General features: G+C 28.4%; 1 protein-coding gene across 2 annotated transcripts in view; it reads left to right on the top strand.

Moving 5' to 3' along the window:
- Positions 1-23,677, top strand: part of LOC129963732 (dachshund homolog 1-like) — a 238,170-nt gene that overhangs the window by 14,852 nt on the left and 199,641 nt on the right. Inside the window, exon 2 of one of the 2 annotated variants that reach the window (XM_056078258.1) lies at positions 21,302-21,379. The exons of the other annotated variant lie outside the window; for it this stretch is intronic. Within the exon in view, the coding sequence (XP_055934233.1) occupies positions 21,302-21,379 (78 nt within the window). The remainder of the gene's footprint in view (positions 1-21,301; positions 21,380-23,677) is intronic. 2 annotated transcript variants of the gene reach the window in all.

Here is a 23,677-nt window from a genome sequence, read left to right as displayed (position 1 = left end):
ATGGATTTATCCAATATATTTGAGATGACATACATACATTTATTGTATATGTAACTGTAAAAGACCGATATCTGGAGAATATCGTTTTTCTCCAGTGAATATCAGCATTCACAGATCTGTCGACATTTACTGTTGGTATATGTTGACATTCACCTGAGAATATTGATATTTGTTAATTTCGATATGTAATGTAAATACACATGTAATGTAAAACAGACGGGCATTGCATGGTGAAAGATTGAAACGTGATGTAAATACATCGGAAAAGATTTCCATGTGAACGCGCATCCAACCATGAACTGTCTACTCGTCTGCACCAAACGTTTTATGAAGCTGGATTTTTCGCAATCAATGCTCACTGTAATCGGTAATTGTGAAAAATCTAATTTCTCAAATCAATTGGTGCAGATAAACGGGCAGCATGGTGGGCCAAACACTTGTTCAGATTATTACTTCATACAAATACACAGAAGGTTATTCAATTCCATTAGTTACCTGTAAAATAAATGTTTGTCTGCCGTTTCAGCTGTGTTGTACAATTCCATATTACTTTCTGTACTGCTAGAAATGAAATAAAATGGCAGAAATTATCCAATTCATTTGCTATCAAACAAAGCACGCAGACATAATGTTTCTGCATATATATTCCTACACCGAACTGATTTGGTGTGCATGAGCTGCATTTAAAGTATGCTAAAATATTTTCAAATCACCCCCGTTAATAAATCTAAGAAACTTTCGCCATAATAATTTGTTAATATTAAAAGGCTGTGTAGGCCATATTTAAAAAGGCTGTGTAGATGAAAACAAACTTTCTAAATTTCTTCAATGCGTATGATTATTTTCAGAATTTTTATTTGGGCAAAAACTTTTCACAAAACATATCCACGTAAAGAGTGCAATGCTTGCGGCAAATTTATGTGAAAATGACATGTTCCTTTTTATAATTTCATATTTTTAAAAATTTTATATATTGCTTGGATTTGTAAAAAAAATGTATTTATTTTCTGGAGAAATAATCCAATAATGCCTCTAATAAAAAAATAGAAGTAAGAAAAAAAAAGAGAGAAGAACTGATGTTAAATCTGAACTATTAAAATACGTTAAACAGTTTTTTCTAACCAAGAATTGCCATTTATACTCAATATAGTAAAAAGTATTGCTTCAAAATTTATTATCTGTTCTGGATTTTTTCCCTCCATAATTTATAATTTTTGTTTCTATCTAATAAAGCGAGTTGTAATTGTTCAGTTATTCTTTTGTTCTGTTTCAAAAGTTAGTTTAGGTAGACTCTCTTATGAAAAACTCTCTCTTATGTAAGATTTTCTATGTACTCTCTTATGTAAGATTTTAAACATACAAATAAAGAAGCAGAGAGATAACTATCCGAGAAATATCTGATCTCGAATCGAAAGTAAGAAAAAAGCATTAAATTTTTAATTTACGTTGTTTTACTAAAAATTTCCAAACTTACTTTACTTCCAAATTTTCCAGCCGTCGTAGTAATCGTTTTTCTTCTGAATTTCCAAAAATTATGTAAAACTTGAATCGTCAGTTTTTAAAGAAAGTACTTATATCCGTTTTTCTTATAAAGTACTAAATAAAAAAAACAAAATTAGGAACAATATAAAGTAAATTATTAGTTTTCCACTGATAAAATATTTTAATTAGTTTTCAAAATTTACAAATGTGTAACTTTATATTTTTTTTAACAAAAATGAACATGCGTACTTTCTTATTACATAAAGTCTTTATAATTATAAAAATGGGGAAATTTTTGCATCACATATTATAATTGCTTAGAAAGAAAAAAATTTATTTACCACGAAAGTCATGTAATAACTATAAGGGATCCTGAAATCTTGTATTTCTCCATTTCGTGGGAATTCATTCATTTATTATCAGAAATGTAGACGTCTGTATCTTTCGCTAATTTCTTTCATGTGGCTTCGTTTCTCTTTCTTTTCATAAAAAATTTGTTGCATAAGAATGTTTCTTTAAGGGAATTTCGGAAACTTTCAGGATATTATTTGGGAGATTTTCATTTTCAGTCAGTGTGAAAGGGTATATTAGATTGATGTTTACAAGTAATTCGAAAATAATTACTTCAAAAGATTTCTTCAATTCCTATATTCAATTTCCAATTATTGCCCATAAATTTTATGATTTGTTTGGTAATTATTTTTAGTCACTTTTGGTTTATGATAAATTACTAGAAAAGTTCGTAACTGTTAGATCATAAAATATAACCATGATATTTATGTTACTAGAATAGTAGCAACAACTTAAATTAGAACTTAGAATCATAGTTTCTAAGTTATTAGAATTCTAGAAATTATTGAAACTACAACTTACCACTATTTTCTCTTAAGTAATAGAATCTTCTAACTAATTATACTGAAACTTAAATTGGTTGGTTGAATGTGAGTTTTAATGGAGCAAGAGCCAACTTTGGCTAAATTGTGCCACTGAAACTTAAGATTATTGTTTCTAAGTTACTAAAATATTTCTATGATTACATTACTTGATTTCTGAGCTATTAATATACTTGTAGTTGCTAGAATCATGGTTTTTATGTTATTAGAAACTGATAACTACTGAGACATGGTTTCTAAGTTATAAGCATACTAGTAGCTATTGCAATTAGAACTTACAACCAGTATATCTGAAGTACTAGAATATATTATAAACATACAGATTAAAATTTAAAATTATTTTTCTAAGTTACTAAGATATTATCAACTACTTAGATTAAAATGAACCAGGGTTTCTGAGTTCTAGGAATGATAATTACAAAGGACTATCTAGGATCTAGGAATTACAAAGAACTATGATTTATATGTTGCTTTATATTCGGCTTGATTTTATGTTTAGGCTGAAAAATTGCACTCAAACTAACACAGCATATTTCATATTGGGCTATTAAAAAAAGCGTTTTTTTATTTATTTTAATCAACGTCTTGTTATAGAAAAAAAAATTTTTTTTTGTGCAGAATTTTCTAATTATCAAGGAAAAAAAAAAGTGAAAAATCTTATAATTTTCTTTAAGATAGAAGTAAGTACATTATTATTAAGAACTATATTAGTATAGAAGAACTATATTAATAAGAAGACTAAGATTTCCCTTCATGTTAATATTAGAAAAGATGATGTGTGCTAAAATTTATTTAAAATATTATATCGACTTGAATTTAATACATATTAATGGCATCAGTTTTTAATAAGGTTCGAAAACATTACTTCAATGCGATACAAAATGTTTCTGAATACGTTATATGATGTTATGTAAATTTCTAATAAAATATTGCATATCTTTTTAATTGAGGATTAAACGTTGAAGAAGAACATTTTTAATGGTTCTTTTTGTTTAATACAAGAAAGATGTTTGTACATGCCTCAGACCTTGTATAATATTTTTGTTGAAGACGCATGCACTTAGATTTGTTTTTAAAACATTGTGTAACATTTTCAATCTTCGAATAAACTATAATTCCACAAACACTACCTTACGTTCTTAATAAGGTCTGAAAACATTTTTATTGCTTCAGTGCATTGCAAAATATCTCTGAAAAGATAACAAGATGCTATTTATAATTCTGATCAAATATTAAATATCTTTATCGAGGACTTAAACCAGTACGTTGATGGCATTTGCTAGAAAGGATAGCCGTAGAATGTTCTCCAAAGAATGCGTGTGTGGGTGCGGGTGACTCATTTCGAGGACAATGGGGACGGGAACAAGGGGTTTCCGTTTATGAAAGGGTTTTATGTTTTTATCTGTGTCGTAGTCGAGAGGGGTGTGGGGTTTTAAAAGATTGGTAATTCGCTTTTTTTATGCACTTTTATAGTGCTTTTCTGTGCCGCTATAGATTTTGGATTTAATTGAAAATAACTTGAAACTAATTATAAGAGAAACAAGAAAACATATGTCCGTGGCAAAAATACATCATACTTTTATAAAGTATAATTTTACAATTCATTTTTTTTACCTGTTTTGTAGCGTAAATGTTCTTTCAAAAAAGAATTTTAAAAAAATGACGAAAAGAGTAACAATTTTTTTTTCATTATCATGAAGATATGTTTTTTTTTTTGGGGGGGGGTATGAAAATGAATTTAATATCAAAGCGAACTGTTTGTTAAGAATGTTTCATTTTAGCATATAAAATTAGTCATTTTTCTAAAGTAAATGAAGAGCAGCTTTAAAATATAAAGCCATGCAATTAAATGACATATAAAAATTATTAAACTAAAAGCAATGGAAATAAAAGAAAGAAAAAGACATAGTCTTTAAGGGTTTTATTCTCACTCTCTTTTTTAAATAAGTTAAATTATTTAGAAAAAGTATAATTTTAAAAGAAATATTGAAATTTCTAGACGATAAAATAATTATTTTTTCTATAGTTTTTATATCTCGAAATTTTTTTCTTATACAAAAAAAAAAAAAAAAAAAAAATCCATTTTTTTTTTAATTAAAGAACTAAATATTTCTTTAAAATTGCGACAATTTTTTTTTTATTTTGAACTGAAACGATGCTTGTCCTTATATAGTTTAGAATAAATTTAATAATAACAGTTTTTAAAAATACGCTGTTATTAATGTATTAAGGAGTAGAATTTCTCCTTTTAGTTATTTTCTATTTTTCAATTTATAATTAATGATGATAAGTTTTATAGAATCTTGACGTCAGTCTGTTCTAAATTCATTGCTACGTATATTCCTTGAGTATAGAATGAAAGTTTCATTAAGTAATAATTATTATTTTGAAAATATTTAAACAAAATTATTTTTTTAAGAACATAGATGTATGAAATTTCAAACTTTTTTCAAACTAGGAAGTGTTTAGAAAATCAATTTCAAGATTCCTGTTTTTCAAACATTAAATAAATGTAAATGAATAAAAGTATATATTAAACTTAGTAATTTATCATAGAAAATTCCGATATAGTTTATCTGTATTAAGATATTACTTTTCATGCATTTATGTATATTCTAAATAACCTGAACATAATGATGAAGCTTAGATTATTAAATAATTAAAAGACTGCACTGCTACTTTTCTTTGTACTGATTGGCACTGTAACATTGACACGTAGTCCTTGTATTAACACCGTTTTTATGGACAATATTGTAATGAAGACGAAAATTTTCAATTTTTTTTAAGATTCACATTTAGTTATTTTTATTTCTTTTTATGTATTTCATTTTTTTCTCTTTATTTTAACAATTCGGTGCTCCAATTAAAATAGTTTGATTTGGCAAGCAGGCAATAAAGTAAAACTTTTCGACACCTATTTGCTATTGTGATAAAAGGCAAAAACGTTCTTTTAATTTTAAGAATTTGTAAAAAAGATACTTACATATTTTCATAGAAATTAAATATAATAATTTATTTTATTCGTTTTGTAATGTTTTAATTTTTTTTAACTGAAATATGCTGTTATTGAAAACTGTTGCGAAAAACGCATAAGCGAGAAATTCATGACGTAAATTACTTATTTCTTTTTTACACAAGGCAACATTTACGAAGAGCAGCGAGAATGGTTTCCCCGAAATTTTTTCGCATAGACTCCAATGAATGTTCTTGCGTATTATTAATTATATGTCATTAGCGAATAACATTTACGAAATTCTATAATAAGAATTCTGACTTTTCAAAGACCACAATCTAATAAAGTTATTAGGTTGCGATCTTTGGCGAGTGATCTCTGGCATACAGTTAATACTAATGTATCAGTAAACCTAATGCGTATTTTGTACATCGCTTTTCCAAGTAGTTGAACCAAAATTTGACATAAAAATACAATTGCAATCACAAAATCGTACATCAAATTTCATATTATTATGGTATTTCATTTTTCAACTATTGCGTTCGCATTCTTATAAAAGTAAAGACCGACAGACGGTCTATCCCAGACGGGTTTGATTCCAAATTTAATACATACCTGCAATTTAAAACTTAAAGCTGTGTGCCCAATTTCATCCATTTAACTTTTTTAGTCTTGCAATTATCATATTGACATATATTTGGACAAAAAGTAAGACAGACATCCTCTAAATAAATTTCGTTATTAATTTGACAAAAATTTACAAATTTGGAGTATAAGCCATGTACCAAATGTCATCTGCCTAATTAGATTTTGAATTATCTCGTTGATAAACAAACATATTAAAAAATGCGTTTTTTAAAACTCGGGGTGGTTGAGATGAGGAGATTCTTAAGAACCTCGAGTTCGAGGTGTTATATTTTTGTGATGATCGCACTTTGTATTCGGAAATTTTATGACGTAAGACGTATTATTTTTTGAACTCCACAATGAGAATTTGCATCAATCTTGATGACTAATATAATATATTATTCAGTATCCTGTATCCTTTATTAAGGATATAAGATATTGAAGGATTGTCATCTTTTATACGTGTACCACTTTTGGTTCATTCTTAATTTCCGTGGTATAATATTCACACAAGAACTTTGATAAATGTAGAATGATATCTCAATAACCAATCTTTTTAATATGTTATTCAGTTTTTTTCTTTCATTTTTAGCATTCTATTTAAATTGGTTTCTATAGCGTTGTTTTATACACTCCATATACTAGGATACCATGCTAAGTAGTCTTTCAATTCAAGGGGGAAAAAGCAGGACCAGTCTTTCCAAACTTTCTCGCATATTCTAGAATAAATTTTTTCCGATAAGGTCGAGAATGTCTTACATGGCATTAACGGACATTAGTTACGAAATACATATCTTTGGCAGGAATCTAGCATTTTAATTGAATCTATCGCGAGAATATACATTTTAGACGCTTTTTTTGCCGGCCGATTGACATTAAAATTTGATACAAAACTACTGTTGTAGTCACAAGATAATATTCCGAATTTCATTGATTTAATTTAATGTATTTATGAGTTACTGCGTTTACATGCCTGCGAAAGGACCACCCGACAGACAGGTCAACATATATAATGAACTTGATTCAAAACTTAATAAGTGTCTATATTTTAAATGCTAAAACTGCATACCAAATTGTGCTTAGCTAGATAGTTAGTTACAAGTTATTTGGTTCACTGGAACAGCAAGACAGAATTCCTGTGAAGAAATTTCAGTCTATCTCAGAATTTGACAGAAATCTACAAATTTGGTCGTATTTTCCTTTTGCCAAATTTCAGTTTTCTATCTCAAAGCAATATTTTGTTCACAAACTTACTGACTAAGACAAAAAAAAAAAAAAAAAAAAAAAAAAAAAAACGTTATTCCAAAAATGTGTAGTATTTGTAACTCAAAAAAGTCTGAAACGTAAAAATTCACCAAATTCTGCAATTCGAATTTTTTGACGACAGCAATACTTTCTCTATACTTCGCATACGAGAAAGTAAAACTGATATTTTTAGATATTTCATGAGAAAGAAATTTCTTGAATGGGTTTAAATATATAACAAGTTTTTTAGCGTATGTTTATTTAGAAAATGCATGTCTGGACGTTCTCTGAGAGTTCTCAGAAAGCATCTCTTCTGGTCGAGAATCTCTAATGAACAAACACACATCTCTGATATATAATATCATTTAATGAAAGAAATGACATCCACGCATCCTAGGCGGCCGCCGAAATTTATTTGTACGGGAGTTTGGGGCTTTTAAGTGTTGATAGAGTTGATGTTCAGAAATAATCTACATAATGCCACAGTCAAATTAATGCCTCATGTATAAACAGTGTGTTGTCTATCTCATTACACATTGTTTGTACATAAGTTGTGATAATTCATCATGTTTTTCTTGCTAACTTAAATTGTGGAAAATGTTCTGCCTATTTCCTGGACCGTAATTAATTTGGTTTTTACATAAGTAGTGTCGGCTTGATAAAACTTTTGAGTCTAAAATTTCTTTTAGACTCAAAAATGACCTACCAGATTAGTACAGAAAAAAAATAATTGTTCATTCATACTAGTGCATAAGAACTCCAGTTATTCGAACTCATGCCGTGGAACTCCAGCTATTATTAGGACCAGACTCAAATCGATTAAAGGAATATCCAAAAAAGAGATAATTAGCGAAAAAAAAAAGGCTATTTCTTAGAAAAAATAACGAACTTTTCTTATAAGATGCTATTTTTACTAAAACAGTGCTTTTTATACGTTGTATACTTCCATACTATAGTAAAACACCACCGTGATCATACCGATCAAAGTCAGCTAATTCACTTTTCTTTATTCATTTTTATTCGGAATAATTTTGTTTCTGGCTTTCTTTCGGTACTTTCTCCTCAAAACGATCCTGATAGCTGCAGTGCGGATAATTGAAGTTTTTCTGACCATTAAACATCCCGAATATGTAAAAAAAATATCGTGACTTTAATCAAATACAGTATTTATTTTAATTATAAAATCTCAACACCCGGGTAAATACTTCAACATACCAAACCGACCATTTAAGAAAGGAAAAAAAAAAAAAAAAAGTGAAAGAAATCCAAAAAATTGGCAGACTTTAAAAACATTTAAAGGAACACATTTCAATTCATCCGAGCATTTAGAGAACGATGCTCTTAAATGGTAAAAAGAGTGGAGGAATTAAATTGAGAGTTGTGCGAGGGAGAGGGGAGGGTTAAAATTCATGCTGGCGAGTTCCGACGTAATAAAAAACAAATACATAGAAGAAAGAAGGTAAGATTAGAACGGGGCAAAAAAACAACGAATGCGAGCCCGTAAAGCGATATGGTAGTCATGACGAATGGGAACCGTGTGTGCATGTGTGCGAAATTTCTTTTTCTTTTTCTGATTATTTTTTTTTCTCAAAGTCCGCATATTCACAGAGAAAAGCAAAGCGTTCGGTTGAGCGGTAGGAAAACAAAAGGCGATTCTTAAGTAGAAAATTTCATTACTTTATAGAACTGTCAGAGGAGCTAAGCTTGAGCAAATACAGAAGATGTGCCTTGAATACAAACGAACGTAATTAATATTGATTAACGTATTTCTTGCACTCCGTACCACATTTTCAAGCTTCGTTGGAGTTTGGGGGCGGAGGAGGGGAAGTAGTCTAGCGGTGGGGAGGTCGAGATCATGAAAATGAGTTAAGAAAAACAGAAATAATCAGATGACAAAAGCAGGGTGAATGAGAAGTAAAGAGGTGATTCAATGGAGAAGTGGTTTAGAGAACATTTCAATTCAAAAAAGGGTGGAAGATCTATCTGGACACAAATAAAATCCAGAGAGAAGAATTTTCCCAATCTCCATAAAAAAAAAAAAAAACTATACATTAAATACTTTAGTATTAAACGCGCAAAAGATGCCAACGTGAAAATGTAATTCTATTTAATGAATAAAGTATCAAAATTAAAATTCAATTTGGTCCACTTAATAAATAGATATTTGATTCTTAACTGTTGTTGTGCTTAAAAAATTCCTTATTTATTATTACTTTTTAAAAGTAGTTAGCAACCGCTCTGTTTAAAAGATTCTGAATGTATAAAAAGTTATTATTGGATTATCCTAGTAAGACCTGTAAAAGAATCGGGGTTAAAATATAACATAAATATAGGTTTTTGAATATTTCAAGATAAAAATAGTCCTTTAAATATATATATATTACGAAAATTCAATAAATATTTCAATGTCATCAAAATCAGCACTAGATATATGAGCTATATTAATGAAATTTTTAATTGACATAGAATACTTTATATTTTTTTTGCTAGATTCTCTCTATATATATTTCATGGAGAAAAAAAAAAAAAAAGAGGAAAATCAAATACCAATTCTTCACATTAAATCCTTTTTATATGTTATTTTATACTACTTCATATCATATCTCAAAAATATTAGTTAAAAAATTTTCAGATTAATTTTATTTCTGTGAAGTAAAAATTTGGCTGATTGAATTTAAATATTCAGAGTCCAGCACTGGAATGATCTGAACATAAGATATCAAGAAATCTATTTTCAGAGAAAAATGGTTCATAATATTCTTTTTTTATGGTCTAGAGCGTAAGACTATTTTTTTTGTTGCCACTAATAATCAAAATTATTCATAAATTATTCTTCAAAGTTCGAATGCAAAAATATTTGGAAAAATACCTGGACAAAAATTTCTTTCCTTATAAATTTTAAACATAGCAATGAATATGGATAAAATTTTCCTTATCCTACATTTCATAAACATTTTCATGTAGAAATAAATAAAAAAAAAGAAAGAAAGAAATAGGTAACATTTTAGGAAGGCGAAGCAGGGGAAAAAAAATTCTTCTGCAGTAAAGTTTCGGAAACATTTTATGCCTCGTAACTGAATAATTAACTTAAAAACGAAAATTAATTTATCTGCTTAACAAGATTAGAGAAAAACTGCCGATGTTAATCGAATTAATCTAATTCTGTTTTATGATTAACGCTTCATCTGTAAGAACTGGAACTCGATTTCTTAAATTCCCCATGCAATTCTTTTGATCCATTTTAAATTTATACATCCATGTTTTATACCATAGTTTGAGATAGAGAAAAAAAATTATTATTATATGAATAAATTGATTAAAATGATCGGATCATTTTGTTTATATTTGTAAGTATAAATTCTAATTATTTTTTTACGAATTTTTGATTTTACCCGGAATTGATATTAATAATAAATTATTATGCAACATTTATTTTGAGTTTCATGGAACTAATTCTTACAAATATGTTGATTTAAAAGAAGGGGTGAAAATTTTGTATACTATGTACAGAAGAAGTAGAAGAAAGAAAACAAATTAGAAATTCTCATTACCATTTAGAATTAGAAACAATAGGATTTCAGGAATAATTAATTGAAATAAAGTTGCGTTTGTACGTGCTGTTAGTTTTAGAAAGAAATGAACAATATTAGATAAATAATGAAAGAAAATTTTTAAAAATCGTTTGCTATTAACATTTTAATTCTCTTTGGGTATTCTTAGTGTATGTAAAATATTCTGATAATGCGGATGACTATGCATTGCTCAAAACTTACCAAACAATAAATGAATAAAAAAAAACTTTTTCATGATAATTCTAATCGTTTAAAATTTCTCGTTTATTTTGTTAATAAATCATGTTTGAAGGTTCTGAGATTTGAGAAAAACATTTTATTTGCACCTGAGTTTTAAAGTTCTTTGGCCATTTCTATCATGTAACTACATGCAATTTTTAAAAAAGAATCCAAGCGTTTATTCTTAATGTGCACAATCAGAAAAGGGGCTTTTACCAGAAAAATTCAGTGGAAGAATTTTTGAGTAAAATCTAATAGGCTAAAGTGAAAAGTATATTTCTCAGAAAAGAATTTACACCATTAGTCAAAAATTGTATGACAGATTTAACTTTTATTTGATTTTTTAGCAAACATTTTTAAAAAAACTTACTACGTTTTATCTGACTATGTTAGAATATCAGCTAAAAGACTATTTTAATGCATTCAAAATTATCGTTTGCATCAACTTATTCTAAAAACTTGGTGAAATGAATTGAAATACATTGCCGCGAAGTAAAACGCTTTGCTTAAAGTTTGTCAAAAAAAAATATATATATAGTAATTTTTATTATGTTAGAATGTCTGTTAAAAGAATAGTTTTAACGTATTCAAAAATATCTTTTGCATCAACTTATTCTAAAAATTAATGAAGTGATTTGAAATACATTGCCACAAAGTGAAATGCTTTCTTGAAGTTTTTCAAAAAAAAATCTTTAGCAATTTTTAATTAGTAACAAATAAAAATACATGCCTCTAGGTTCTTTATATCACTACACCACTACTCCACAAACGTCATAACATCCGAAAAAGAGACAAAAGACGAAACGGAGTGGTATTTACGGAAAGAAATTAGACGCGGCGTATTAAAAAATAAGAAAAAAAAAATCCTTCTCGTGTATTTTTTGGTTTTTGAATTTGAGTAAGTAAGTGCAAGCCAGAAGAAGAGAAGAAAAGAAATAAAAAACATAAAGTACATATCTGTTTATAAAAAGGTAAGAACAAAGAGAACAAACGAAAAAAAAAAAAAATCCCCCGCTAAATGATTGTGAACTGAATTAGCGGAGGTTTTGGTTTCACAGGTGAACAAAGCTTGCAGTTGTCAGATACGATTGTAATTATTCATCCGGGAGTAGACTGGAAGGTTCTTGTTTTAAGTGGGAAGCGCTGGTACGAGCCCGCGCACTTTCTGCTTGCTTCTTAACATTCGGAATTATGATCTATGACGACGCCAGCTGGTTTCGTTTGCATGCTTGTTTGGATTTGGAGGGAGACTCGTATTAATTAATAAAATGCTCAAGAAAAATTATGATCCTTTTTTGGTGGAAGTGCTTTCGTGAAAGTTTGTTCTGTCTGTTGCATTCCCCAGAATGGAATAGATTGATTTCTTGGGGACGGAAATTAATTTAATCCAAATAGGATTGTTTTTTGTGAATGATAATGTGAAAAGTAAGTGATAGGTTGCAAATTAATGATTTGGTTTCTTTCAACGTGGAATGCGTTTTTGAAATATAATAATCATGTAGAAATGTCGGTTGCTATATTTATAACTAGAACGAGAGGAATTTATTTTATGCATGTTTTTTTTTTTTTTTTTTCCTAATTGTTGAAATATGCAGATTGTACTTTTAGAGCATTCATTAGTTTGTCAAGCAGACGCATTAAGTAGCAATTTATTATTTATTTTTCTTTTTCCGTTGCTTGTTGTTTCATTTCTTTTTATTTTTTTTCCAAGAGATTTAAATTAATCTTGGAATTTGGGAATCAGAATTTGATTTTGTATAATATGAAATTATTATGTTAACATTGTAAAAGCCTGCATATTCTAAATATATTTTTTTTTGTGTGTATTCTTCTCAAAATTCTATATATTTATAATTTATCGTTAAATTAATCATTTTAATGAATGTTAAGTGGAACTTCGATGCTTATTGAACACAAATAAATTCTATTTAAAATTAATAATTTCGAATCGATTCTAATTCAGGCTTTTGATAATTTCTTTGAATTTACCACGCACATTCAGATTGTCAATAAGGCATTTTATTTAGTATAAATTTAACATATTCTATCCCAATTTTGGAATTTTAGATGGCATATCATATCGAATATTGCAAATCAATGAGTGATCACAGTTATCATCGAAACTAATTTTAACATGTTTCACATGGAAATATGACATGAGACATTAAAAAGTGAACTCCTTGCTAAACTTAGTGTATTAAGTAATTGGGCTTTAAGAAAAAGTTGAAAATGTTTTCCAAGCACTGCACTCGCTGTAGTGCAGTGAGACAAATGTGAAATTATTAATTATAGTTGTCCTTTTTAATTAATTTGCTACTTGAGTGAAACTCGGAAAACAGATTATGGTAACCAGTCACAAATAAATGCCAAACTCTTAATTAATTTGATTTGCTACATCTGCGTCTTGTTTTGAAGATAATCGAGGGCTGTTTTGGGATGAAACAATTTTTAAACCGCTGTCAGATGATGAGACATTTCAATTTGTATATATTGTTCAAACTTTTATGTATTGCCAACTTAAAAATATTTGATGGCGGCTTTAAGATTATCCAGGCTGTCCATATTCATGACTCCTCAAGGATTAAATCCGGTCTGGAATCTAAAATCTTCCAATAAAGAAACCAATCTGTATAACTAGACTTTAGACCAAAATTTTTGCTGAACTATCATTTTATTAGGAATACAGATGTTTGCCTCTCTGCTATGTATTTCAGGTGTTTTAAATTTTAAACCGCAATCAGATTATAAGTCATTCCAACTGGTATATATTGTTCAAACTGTTATGTATTGCCAACATAAAAATATTTGATGGCAGATTTAAGATTAGCCAGAACGGTCCATAAACATAACACATTAAAGATGAAATCGAATTTTGAATTTAAACTCCTCCAATAAATAAACCAAACTGTATAACTAGTCTCCCATGGCCAAAGACTAAAATTTTTACTGAACTATCATTTTGTTAAGAATACAGATGTTAGTTTCACTGCTATGTACTTCAGATGCTTCATGACAAAATCTAGCAAGTAAAAGAATAGTAAGGGACTGATTAGTTAGAGTCAAGATAAAACTGTGTAAAGAAATAGTAGGGACTGATTAGTTAAAGATTAAACTGTATAAAAGAATAGCACAGACTGATTAAATTAGAGTCAAGATAGAACTGTGTAAAAGAATAGTAGGGAATGATTAGTTAAAAGTCAAGATAAAACTGTTTTCTTCGTAGCACAAATGGATTGTAATAACGCTTAGGCCGATTAATTTATTCAACGACCTCAGAAAGGTGAAAGAATTTCTTGGTTTTAACAGTAAAATAATTGGACATTTGCTTGCCTCCAGGAAATATGCAATAAAAATTGATAATATCCGTTACTGTAATAAGTTCATTTCTTGGTCATTGAAAGGCGAAATCTTCTCGGAATCATCATTAATGTGTCGGACAGAGCGAGCTACTGACTTCTCTCGGCTTAGCCCAAATTCCGATTAAAAACCCAATTCGTAAGAACCGGAAATAGAGTGCGTCTGTTTCCGGTAACAGATGGGAAGAATTTTCGGCTAAATTATCTGTTTACGCAACAAACCCCGCGTCACGTGACGAAAACCACGAGGCACTTGTATCGCTCACTCATCGAGAGATCGTGACGTCATAAATTAGTTGCGGTTGCTGATTAGTAGAGGGATGTTGGAGTACGAATGTATAATTGTTTGGAAAACGATGACAAATAGATTTACAGAGGAGCATTCCAGAATAGCAGAAGAAGCATCATGAAAAATGTGGAACGTTTCCTTCTTTCCATTATTTGTTCCGTCATTCTAGTTTATATTTTTGGCCATTTCTTGCCTTGAAGTAGCCAGGTTTTTAATATTGATTTTTGAGCACTCCTTCATAGGCAAATGTCTTATTCTCATGTACCTCTTGAGAAAATTTTAATTCAAGAATTCTGGTTTTCAATTTGAAAGATAAATACAAACATAATTATTTCTCTTTTTCTGTTCCTAAGGAATCGATTATCGGTATATCCTTCTTTTTAAGCATCACAGACAATAAACTTTGAAAATTTGAATCATATGATTCAGAAATCTAGGATACATTATCAATCCGAATTATCAAATGCGTATTGTCTATATTTTCATTCCAATGTACTGTTTTTGCATTCTTCACTTTTCAAGAACTATGTGCAACAAAATAGTTTAATAATGTATCCTTTAATTAATATCTACCTCTGTTGTTGTTGTTTCTTATGGCACTTGCCTATGGACAAGCCCGCTATTACGAAGACAGCGATTTAAGCCGATAGGGTGCGTCTCTTGTTTTAGTAGCACTAATTAGGGCCGAGAGTACGGCTTTGTCACTCAAGCATCACTTATTCGCTTGCACAACCTCTTTTTACAGGAGGGCACATTTACACATCTCACAGATAGAACAGAGGAAGAACAACCATGCCCGAGCCGGGACTCGAACCCAGGACGCCTAGATCACGGGGAAGACACGCTAAATGCCTGTTTTAACCATATTTAAAATTTGGAAGGCAGTAATTCTATTGAAGTATATTTTTATATCATGAAACGATTAATTTTTTTGTCAATAAATTTCAATTCATTTTGCTTGTGTATATAACAATGTAGGAATACAGCGTTTAGCGTTTAGACACGCTAGCCACGCCCTATGCCAGGACGCCGGCTATCTACATCTAAAAAAATCTGTTATCAAATTAATGTATTGTTTAGGTGAATTCCCATAAATTTTAAATTGAACTGAGTGTCGCAGCAGTCCAAAGATAAATTTTAACCTGTAGTGGAATGAAGATCATTATGATCTGTGCACTGGAAGCAAGAGGACCCATGTTTTCGAGAACATTCTTTAATGATCACATTTCACACAAAACAAACACGAAGGTATAACATTAATGCGTGCATCTCTTTAACAGAACAGCATATCATCTCCCTATAATTACAATCGCAATGCACTATGGGATGCGTACGTAATCAGGCATTGGTATCTATTATCCAAAAGAAAAGATAGAATAATACAACTGCTACAACCTTACGATACAGTGAAATAAAATAATATAACATATTTATAATTTTTATGTCATTTAGAATCAACATTGCGCGTGAATATCATACTCTTAAGGTTGGAGTTCCATACTCGTTGGAGTTTCCGTACTCGTTATTTCATTGGTGTTTTCGCCCTCGTTATTTCTCGTTTATTTGTTATTTCATGGAAACATTGAGATATTGATTAAAGTATCATCCTCGTCATTTATGTATGATTCAAATGGGCTATTCTCTTCCGAGGGTGCTGAAAAATTACATCATGGACTTTTTGATTTTTTCACTGATGTTTTTTTTTTTTTCTGCATGAAATTTTAACATTTTATATTTCGATACAGTATTTTTTATTAGTATAGTTTGTTTGAAACGTTAGTTTTTTTTCTACCATTGAAGTATTCTGTTATTCTTGAAAATAATCCTTTTTTATTGTTATTTTTCTATCAAACTTTTTTTGGCACTATATATCTCGCTCTCTACTTTGTGCCATAAAACTCCACCATATTGCACAAATGCAATATCCTATTTCAGTAGTCTTGACATAACATCAAGATATAAAATTGGTGTAGCATTTAGATATGTCTGAATGCGATTTTCTTTCTAGACATTATCACTTCTATAAAAATAAAATCAAGCATCTTAATTGGATTTGAAAAAAATTCCCTGAATTAATTATGTATCATTTTACTAATTATCCATTATCTATGAATTTTCATAGTTTCATAACGTAATAACGTAATTTTTATCTAAATACATACACGCACCCCCCTTCCCCCCTCACACACACAGAGTACGTGTAAAATTAGGTAAACTGTGTTTTTTTCTGCAGAGTATTGTAAGAATTTGCTGTCATTTAATATAAAACAATACTCTGATTAGTAAAAATGATTGATTAAGAAAAAATTTGAATACTATCTTCGATATTATTGCAGCAAGTTTGAGCCAAGAAGACAATTGGTGAGAAATGCATCGTAGCTTTGCTTCTAAGAAAATGAAGCAAAAAGAGGATGAAGAAGCTAATTTGCGGTTTTTAACCCTAGAACGCATGACTTTTTATTTTGTTACAAAACAAATTTGTGTGTTTTCAATAGCAGTGTATAATTTTGAAAAAAAAAAATTGTTAAAATAAATTTTTTAATTTTTTTTGTGAAATAAAAAAAAAATTAATGTTCCATTTGGCTAAATTATGAAGTAAGCAATATCCTTATGATACAAATCACATTATAACTATATATTTATACTATATTTTATAAGGGACTTATAAAAATAAAAGTCCCTTTTCACCGATATATTTTTTTACAATGCAAAAAGAAAGTTAGTATTTTTATGATGGAACTATTCATACAACAGTCTTATTGCTATATTTCCAAATTTCTAGTTTAAATCTAATTCTAGTACCGTTACTGCGATATATAAGTCTTTTCTACTAATGTTTATCAAAAAACATTTAAGAAAGGATTTCCAAGCACTCATTGTTGCCCTTTGGAACAATCATGTGAAGCTTATAAATGGAAATAAAAACCATGGCTAAATGAGGCACTGTAGATTTAATAGTAAAAAAAAAGGGGGGGGGGGAGGGTAAAATAAGAAGAAAAAAATAGAGGGTTTCCCGTTCTTGGGAGATACGCTGCAACCAAAATTAAGAATTACTATTGCAGAGTTTAACGCAGCTAAAATTACCTTTATTCTATCCTGATAGGCGTGGGATATCCAAGCAATTGAGCTAAGAATTTATAAGCTCGAATTTCAGTTGATAAGAAATAATTTTATGAAAGCTGTTAAAATAAATTAAATATATGCGTATACACTCACATATGTGTGTATGTGTATTGATTGGAAGACGTTACCAAGAGGAAGTTGCTAATTTTACATTAATTAAATTTATTAGGTGCTTGCATGTATTTTAAGCAGTGACATCTATTGGTAAACATGCGAAGTATCTATATAAACGACAATGGGTTTCGATTTTACTGATTTACTATTACTTTATTGTTATCATTTTGAAAGTTTACCATTTAGTATTATTGAGTTATTCAGTGTTTAAAGACCCCAATCATGGAACGCTCCAAATTACATTTCCGGCACACATAGTGATGCCGCTCCGTCACATCCCAATTGTCGGTTTTGGTTTCAACGGTTTAAGAGTGGGGATTTCGATGTCAATGACAAAAAACGGCCTGGGGAACTACAAAAAATTAGAAGACAATCAATTGAAAGACTTATTGAACGAAAATGGGAAAAAGTCGTAGAAAATGTTGGAATCGTATTTTGATTGATATATATTGTACCAATTTTTCTCAGTAAATGTCTTTTTAAAGTGAAAAATGATCAAAATACATGTAAGCTTCTAATACTATTTTCTAAATGTGCGATAATAATATTAAAGAAATTAATATATTATTAATTGACTTATTAAAATATCTACACGGTTTCATGCGTGCTTAGTGAAATAGCATATGGGGTGTATAATACATTGAAAATAACTTGTTGTAAATATTGAAGAGCTGCAGATGCTGACTTTCCAGGTGTTCTGCTTAAGTTGCCTTCAAACAACAGAAACCGCCAACAAAGGACGTAAAGGTAAATAAATAATTGTAGTTTGCAACAAACGTGAAATTACCTGGCTATGTTCATACAGGGGGAGGTGACGAAAGATCGATAGCACTATTTATTTTTTCTTGTTCTTTTGTTACATTTTTGTTTTTCTTTTTTCCCCACCCCTACTGAGAGGGTAGGATCTTCCCCCTCTTAGTCGGGTGGTAAAATCTCGAGTTGGGGTGACGAGCACTGATGTAGGTAATGCGATGGTCAATTTTCAGATACAAATCGGCGCACAGCAGAGAAATTAAGTTATATGCATTGTTTTTCACAAATCTACTTTAAAGACGGGTGTTATTCGCAATTTTAAGATTAAAACTTATTAAATTGAATATGATAGTAAAAATATAAGTATTTAGCACTTAAATGTTTTAGAATATAATAAGAATCGAGTGTAAAATAAAACATCTTCAATGCTTGCTTAATTCACATTTTAAAATTATATAAATGGTGTTATTTAGCCTTTTAGCATTAGTTTGATAAATGAATTCATGAAGATTTCTTATGTTTTTACACAGTTCTAAAATGAAATGATATTGAATTTTTCAAATTTTTTTAAAAGGAAAATGTTTAATGACTATGGTTCAAATAGCGTATATATCACTATATTTTTTTTCTTTCCATATTTACGTATCAAGAGTGATTTTAATAATTTTTATATTTTATAAATTGTACTTAATATAATTTACAAATCTAATATACCAGCATTGGTAATCTTTTATATTAAAAATGATTATTTTTATATTAAAAATTATAAATTTCTCAATAATAATGAATTTCGTCGTGGTTATCAATATGTTAAAAGGATAGAAATAAATTAACTCAATTTTCCTTGACAATCAATATTTTATGGAGTTTTTTTCAATTAAAGTATTTTAGATAAAACAATAATTGTTTATGAAACTAGCACCATTTTTGAAGTTCAAATAAGCAAGAATTAAAATTGGAAATGATTATCCTTCATCTTCTTATTTATATTTTAGATATACGTCTGATTTGCATTAGAACTTTTCTACAATTTTTTAAACAAAAATTGTATATATTTAGATTTGTAAATTTGAAACAAATTAATAGGTTTTTCTGGATCATGTCTTGAAAAATCATGTTATTTATCTTCGAAATATCACTAGCCAAAAATAATTAATATTAACGTAATTAACGTAATCTAAAAAAAAAAATAAAGATTTAGAAACCTTTAAAAATATCAATTAGTTAAATAAAACTCGCTTATACTTAAAAAAAAAAAAAATTTTTTTTAGTTTTTTCATTGTATAAGTAGTAGGGGCTAATTTAAAAACGTCACATCTTCTAAATGAGAAAGTTGTGCTATAAAATTTGTCTGTGCTGTGAGATATTGACATAAAATTTCATATAAGTGTGAGATGACGATGGAGTAACACTCCTTTCATGTAAATGATCAAATGACTTGTCTTCTATACTTTGAATAGAAAGAAAACGAAATATTCAGATTAGTGAAATTTCTTGTGTATGTTCAGCAGCCGCATGAGCTTCTAAGCATGTGCCACAGTACATATCTATCTAGAATCTTCTGTAGCATGTGAACTCAGTTCTAGACTATTAATTTAAGTTCTTTTTCTAAATATGTATGACATGTGAAGTGGAAACTGTGCATTTTCTGATAGAATGATTGACTTGGAATGCTGTCTAATTTCTTGAATGATACTATGATATTTCTCGAAGTTCTGTCCACTGATGAATTATGATTGAAGTTTCATTTTAACTGTTCAATCAGTTTATGTTTGCGATTTTAAGAAGAAATTTTAAATCAATCATATATATAAAAAATTATATCTGATTGTAATATACCTGTTTTTGTAAATTGTAAATCTAATATAACTGTTTAAATTGGTAATTATATCCAATAAGTTTCTTCTGCATTCAGTTTTATTCAATAAATGCTATTTTTAATTTCCATTAAAATTAATTAAGATTTTAAGAAAAGTTGATTTTTAATATCTTTCCAAGACCTGCTTAGGTCATACTTAAAAAATATAAGGGATTTTCTCACATTAAGTATTCATTAAAATAACACATTGCAACAGTGACATGATGTTTGAGTTTCAAAATAAACAATATTATTACTAAATTAAAAAAAAAACTGTAAAATAAAAAAAATAGAGATTTTGATGCTGGTAACTTTGATAAATATTTTTTATTTAATTTTTATCAAAGTCAATTGATATTCTTTATTCAGGAATCAATTAAATAATACTATTGTAGATAGATAAACGAGTCTGTTATATAAAATAGTTTCTAAAATAACACATTGCAACAATGACATAGCGTTTAAATTTCAACATAAATACTATTATTAATAAATTCTGACAAATTATAAACTAAAAAACAGGAAGTCGGATAGATTAAATGGAAAAATCGCAATTTATTGTTTAATTTTGCAGATAACCAGATTATTTAACAGACATTCACAGGAAATTGATTCTTGATTTAAAAATAAATTCATTGCTATTTTGGTAGGATCAGTGGACAGAATTTGTAGTATTATTTGCATGAGTATATTTTTAATTTATTTTGAATTTCTGTTGTGTTTTTCTTATAAATAACTTTTTATGATTTTGTTGTGTTTTTTGCCTGCTGCTTAACTGATCTGCCGCTTTTGGTTTTCTTTCTCTTTTCCACTTTAGGCGATGTTTTAGTGCTGGCAGAGATCTCCCTCATCATGACTTGGCAGCCACTTCATCCATATACGGCCCCATCGACAAGTAGGTCCTTCCTATTTCATCATCAGTAATATTTTCAGTCAAGGAATGAATTCGCGAGAACTGTTTTATCCTTAAATAATACAGAAATTAAATGACTTCCTTCCTAAATTTCATTCATAATTTAGCCTTTCTTCATGAATTTCGCTGAATTTCTTTTTAAATTTCGGTGTTTTCAGACTATAGATATCAGTTATAAATCAAGAAACTAACATTTTAAGCGAATTAATATTTGACAGTGAGTAGAATTTGATATAAAAAGGATAAGCATAGTCATATCAGACATTAAATTTAAAGCGTCAAATGATGAAATTGATTTTTAAAGTGAATCGACAGACAGGAGAATTTGATATTCGAAGTATCGCTACAAGCAGTTTAAACGTTTAGATATAAGAAATAAACCATGAATTAAACTTTCTAAGTGAGTTGATATTTGGTTATGCGTAGATCTTGAGATCAAACGAATCAAAATAATCAATCCATGCATTAGAAATGACAGGTAAACCAACCAATTTAACTGATTTTAACCAACTGATTTTTGACAATATGTAAAATTGGCGATCATAAAAATCATTATAGTCCATTCAGGCATTAAATATAAAGCAATAAATAATGAAATTGACTTTATAAGCAAATTGATATTTGACATCGAATAGAATTTGTATCAGAAATATCATCTCAATCAATTTAAATGTTTAAATATCAGAGATGCAATGTTTATCTGTAAGATTTATTTTTAAATTTCGATATTTCCAGAGAGAAATTTTGATGCTGATATCAGAGATAAACCAAGAAACTAACTTCTTTAGTGAAATGATATTTAACAATAAGTAGAATTTCATATGAAAAGAATCATCATATCATCATATACATATTAGAACATTACATTTAAAGCGACAAATGATGAAATTAACTTTTTAGCGAATTGATATTTGACAGTGAGTAGAATTTAATATTCAAAGTATCACCAAAATCAGTTTAAATGTTAGATATAAGAGATAAACCATGAAATACACTTTCTAAGCCAATTGATATTTGGTTATGCTTAGAACTTGAAATCAAAAGAATAAAAATAATCAGTTCAGACATTAACATAAGAGATAAACCAAGAAACTTTTTTAGCGTATTGATGCTTGCCAATATATAAAACCTGAGATCATACGAATCACCATAGTCAATTCAGACATTAGATATAAGGCAATAAATGAAGAAAGTGACTTTTTAACCAAATTGATGATTGACAATGTATAGAATTTGATATTTAAAATTATCACTAACATCAATTTAAACATTTAGATAGATATAAGAGAAGTTACATAAAACTAGCTTTTAAAGCAAACTGACATTTTATAGAGAGTTAAAACTTTAAAGAATTGAAATATTTAGTGAGTACATCTTGTGAAAATATTCTTTCTTTAAAGTATGTTACTTATTACTTCGGTAAGGGGAATGCAAAATTCATAGAAAAATAGAGTAAATAAAAATATTCAAAAAAATTGTAAACAAATTTTTAATTTTCAAAAATATTTGATTTATGCTGAATAAAAAGTAATTTAAATTTTAATAATCTTGAAAAAGAAAATTTTTAATTATGTGAATAGTAACATTTTTTAATTTCAATTTTAATTTTCCATCCAAGAAACAGTGAAATAGTTAATGAACAGTAATAATAATTATGGTCAGTAATAAAAATAATGAACTTTTAAACTATCGCTAAAATAGTTTAAAAGCAGATAAAGTACCTATTGAGAGATTAATTGTTTATTTGATTTAATTTTTTTATTATTGTCTTTTATACATTTGTATTTATAAAAAGTATTTAAAAACTTTATATTATTTAGGATTTTTTTTTTTGCATTGCCTTAATAATGTTAATTTGTACATTAATGCGAATACTGATGTTTTACGATGAAAATGCGAGAGTGAAAAATTTTACATTACATTTCGAAAGTTTATTTCCCATACACGATGAAAATAATATTTGACTTATATATAATCAAGATTTGATATGTGATGTAGCTGCAGCAGGTAATATTAATTAGCTGGATTAATATAAATAAAAGCAAAAATAGTAATATGCAAAAAATACTGAAAAATTTCAAATAAATTTTTTTAAAAATGATCTATTTTCATAACTTCCAGTTAAAAGGATGTAAACTGGCATCGAGTAATTTTGCATTATTCGAAGTAAAATTATTTTAGAGAAACTTTTGTTGTATTTAAAATATCAGTGTTCTTTTAATAGAACAAATAATGGTTTTTATTTGATTTCTGAAATGCAAATAAGTTTAGATTTTTTTA

This window comes from Argiope bruennichi, chromosome 3 (genome assembly GCF_947563725.1).
Source record: "Argiope bruennichi chromosome 3, qqArgBrue1.1, whole genome shotgun sequence".
In the NCBI taxonomy this organism is placed as follows: Eukaryota; Metazoa; Arthropoda; class Arachnida; order Araneae; family Araneidae; genus Argiope; species Argiope bruennichi.
This window is presented reverse-complemented; position numbering and strand designations above follow the sequence as displayed.